Consider the following 4,134-nt stretch of genomic DNA (forward strand, 5'->3'; position numbering starts at 1 on the left):
AAGTAAAATCTCCCTATTTGGACAAAGACAGCAAAGAAAAGAAAAAAACAACAACACATTCCAGGCCTTTTAACAACTCCACATGCTATGCAACAAACAAAAGTCATAGATACTCTGTAACAATGAAGGACAATGTTTGATGACTAGAGACTTGTACAGGATCTGTGTGTGTGTTATATTGTGCTGTGTTTTCACCGTCTTCATAGAGACAAGTTGATATTATTTACAAAGCTGTCATATTAATGGATCACGGTCTTGTTCCCTTATCAGGAATCATGTCGGCTCCACACCTCTCAAGCTGCTGCCGGTCTCCGTGTCATGGTGGCTATACAGGCGGAGTCACCTTTGTGCTGGGCGCTCTAGATGGAGATCCTGTGAAGTTAAATCTCTTGAAAGATTATGTCTGTAAATCTCTGTATGGTCTGGTCCATGGCTTCCGAGCAACCTCCTTCAACATTATCCATTTCTCCCATGTGGTAAGTGCTCCCTCCTTCATTCACAGTGTCTGGGGTCATACGCAGTCCATAGGTGTCCCTGATGGGGAGCCGGTCCAGAGCAATGATGTGTAGCTGATGATTGAGCGAGTGCATGTAGACAGGAAGTGGCTGAACACGTGTGGAGGAGATCAGCAGCACTGAAACCGAAAAACGTTTAGAAAAAAGGTGAAAAGTTATTAGGAAAACATGGTCATTGATACTCAGCGCTTAATCAAACCACAAGACATCCACTTAGGGGTTACTGCTACTTTTACATTATTGTTTGTCACTTTCACAGTTTACATGTTTTGCTGATTTAACCACTTCAAGACCAGGTGTTTAGACCCCCTTCATGGCCAGGCCATTTTTCAGTGTTCAGCGCTGCAGTCCTTTGACTGACGTTTATTCCGTCATGCAACGCTGTACTGAAATGAATTTTATACCATTTTTTGGGGACAGATAGGGCTTTATTTTGGGGGTATTTAATCACCACTGGGGTTTTTATTTTTTATTATAATTAGGAAAAATTACAGAAAATTTTGAAAAAAAAAAGTTTTTTTTTACATTATGTTAGGAAACATTTATTATTACCCAGTTTTTTGGTAAAATATAAAAGATCGGGTCACGTCGGGTAAATAGACACCAAACATGTCAAGCTTTAAAATTGCGCGCACCCGCGAAATACGCGCGAGCAGAAAAAAATGCCGTCTGGAGACGGCAACCCACCAATGCTGCAGTGCCGCCCGTCCATTTTTTACAACGGGCGGACGGCAAGTGGTTAATGACGAAGGTGATAATAAAGAGACACTCCGCAGAGAATAGAGATGTGCTAGGCAATAATAATGTTATGATATCAAACATATCATAATATTGATGCTTTATGGGGGAACAGTATTTATGTAAAGAGGGGTAACACGGTGTCATCTGATGAGCATACCTCTTTAATATATATGTGCTATATTTTATATATGTATATTAACGATTAATCCCTCGATTAATCGTTAATTTTTTTGATCGATCAAAATTCTTTTGATCCGTACTCACCTCTCCGCTGGCTTCCGGGTCTTCCGCCGGAGATCCGGTGACGTCACGGACATCGACGTCACCTGACTCCTCCCCCCTTCCCCAAGTGGCTGTCAGCTAACGAAGGGAAGGGGGAGGAGTCCGTTGACGTCGATGTCCGTGACGTCACTGGACTCCTCCCCCTTCCCTTCGTTACCCGATGGAGCCGCTTGGGCCGGTGAGTACACATCCCAACTCTCCCGGCCGCCCGGACAGAAATAAATCGCAACTACAGGACGTATCTCAAGCATATTATTTGTGGATTATTATGCAGTCTGTGTACTGGAAGAGGCTTTACCTGCTATAAAGAGCCCTGGAATCTACAACATTTTATAGCATGCTCATGGGCCCCCTGGAGTCTGGGCCCTTGGACAGCTGCCCGTTCTGTAACTATTATAATCCACTCCTGGTCTGACCACCTGTGGACACTATTGAGACAACTCTGCAATGAAATAGAAACATAAAGGGCAATGCAGGGGCTGCAGAGATGAATCACAAGACTCTCTGTAGCTCTAGTCACAAACAGCTGTCTCCTTTTCCTTTTTGCACACTGCCATCAGTAAATTATGACGGTTATTTTGGGATAATGAAATGTAACTTGGTTGGTGACACAAGGGGTGCAGCCTGTTCCCAGGGACGTGTGATGTTTACTGTGTGATTTAGGTGTGGGATATAAAGCCGTTTGATGATTGGTGTAATTCCATGTAGGCCCACTAGAGGGCACCCTGTGATCTGTGTGGTATTATTATTCTGATACAATACTGTCTCAGCTTGCACTTTAATTGATGCTGGTGACCCCTCTCTATACAGCACAGGGGATTTTCCCTCAAATAGGAAGTGAAGTAAAATCTCCCTATTTGGACAAAGACAGCAAAGAAAAGAAAAAAACAACAACACATTCCAGGCCTTTTAACAACTCCACATGCTATGCAACAAACAAAAGTCATAGATACTCTGTAACAATGAAGGACAATGTTTGATGACTAGAGACTTGTACAGGATCTGTGTGTGTGTTATATTGTGCTGTGTTTTCACCGTCTTCATAGAGACAAGTTGATATTATTTACAAAGCTGTCATATTAATGGATCACGGTCTTGTTCCCTTATCAGGAATCATGTCGGCTCCACACCTCTCAAGCTGCTGCCGGTCTCCGTGTCATGGTGGCTATACAGGCGGAGTCACCTTTGTGCTGGGCGCTCTAGATGGAGATCCTGTGAAGTTAAATCTCTTGAAAGATTATGTCTGTAAATCTCTGTATGGTCTGGTCCATGGCTTCCGAGCAACCTCCTTCAACATTATCCATTTCTCCCATGTGGTAAGTGCTCCCTCCTTCATTCACAGTGTCTGGGGTCATACGCAGTCCATAGGTGTCCCTGATGGGGAGCCGGTCCAGAGCAATGATGTGTAGCTGATGATTGAGCGAGTGCATGTAGACAGGAAGTGGCTGAACACGTGTGGAGGAGATCAGCAGCACTGAAACCGAAAAACGTTTAGAAAAAAGGTGAAAAGTTATTAGGAAAACATGGTCATTGATACTCAGCGCTTAATCAAACCACAAGACATCCACTTAGGGGTTACTGCTACTTTTACATTATTGTTTGTCACTTTCACAGTTTACATGTTTTGCTGATTTAACCACTTCAAGACCAGGTGTTTAGACCCCCTTCATGGCCAGGCCATTTTTCAGTGTTCAGCGCTGCAGTCCTTTGACTGACGTTTATTCCGTCATGCAACGCTGTACTGAAATGAATTTTATACCATTTTTTGGGGACAGATAGGGCTTTATTTTGGGGGTATTTAATATTGTCCTTATTTTAGTAAATGAATTGATTACTCATTGAAGGCCATGTAGAGATTAGTCACTGAAGGCCAGGTAGCGATTACTCATTAGAGGACAGGCAGAGATGAGTCATTAGAAGCCAGGTAGGGATGAGTCATTAGAGGCCAGGTAGAGATTGCTCGCTAGAGGCCAGGTAGAGATTGCTCACTAGAGGCCAGGAAGAGATTGCTCACTAGAGGCCAGGTAGAGATTGCTCACCAGAGGCCAGGTAGAGATTGCTCACCAGAGGCCAGGTAGAGATTGCTCACCAGAGGCCAGGTAGAGATTGCTCACCAGAGGCCAGGTAGAGATTGCTCACCAGAGGCCAGGTAGAGATTGCTCACTAGAGGCTAGGTAGAGATTGCTCACTAGAGGCCAGGTAGAGATTGCTCACTAGAGGCCAGGTAGAGATTGCTCACTAGAGGCCAGGTAGAGATTGCTCACCAGAGGCCAGGTAGAGATTGCTCACCAGAGGCCAGGTAGAGATTGCTAACTAGAGGCCAGGTAGAGATTGCTCACTAGAGGCTAGGTAGAGATTGCTCACTAGAGGCCAGGTAGAGATTGCTCACTAGAGGCCAGGTAGAGATTGCTCACTAGAGGCCAGGTAGAGATTACTCATTAGAGGCCAGGTAGAGATTACTCATTAGAGGCCAGGTAGAGATTACTCATTAGAGGCCAGGTAGAGATTACTCATTAGAGGCCAGGTAGAGATGACTCATTAGAGGCCAGGTAGAGATGACTCATTAGAGGCCAGGTAGAGATGACTCATTAGAGGC

The 4,134-nt window shown here is 44.5% G+C and overlaps 1 protein-coding gene across 1 annotated transcript in view; it reads left to right on the top strand.

Moving 5' to 3' along the window:
* The first annotated feature begins 275 nt into the window (after positions 1-275).
* The window catches only part of LOC108798709, a 17,932-nt gene continuing 14,073 nt past the window's right edge, over positions 276-4,134 (top strand). The window contains exons 1-2 of the mRNA XM_018570488.1: positions 276-476; positions 2,585-2,854. Of these exons, the coding sequence (XP_018425990.1) occupies positions 276-476; positions 2,585-2,854 (471 nt within the window). The remainder of the gene's footprint in view (positions 477-2,584; positions 2,855-4,134) is intronic.

This window comes from Nanorana parkeri, unplaced genomic scaffold (assembly GCF_000935625.1).
Source record: "Nanorana parkeri isolate BGI_ZX_2015 unplaced genomic scaffold, ASM93562v1 scaffold1542, whole genome shotgun sequence".
NCBI lineage: Eukaryota > Metazoa > Chordata > Amphibia > Anura > Dicroglossidae > Nanorana > Nanorana parkeri.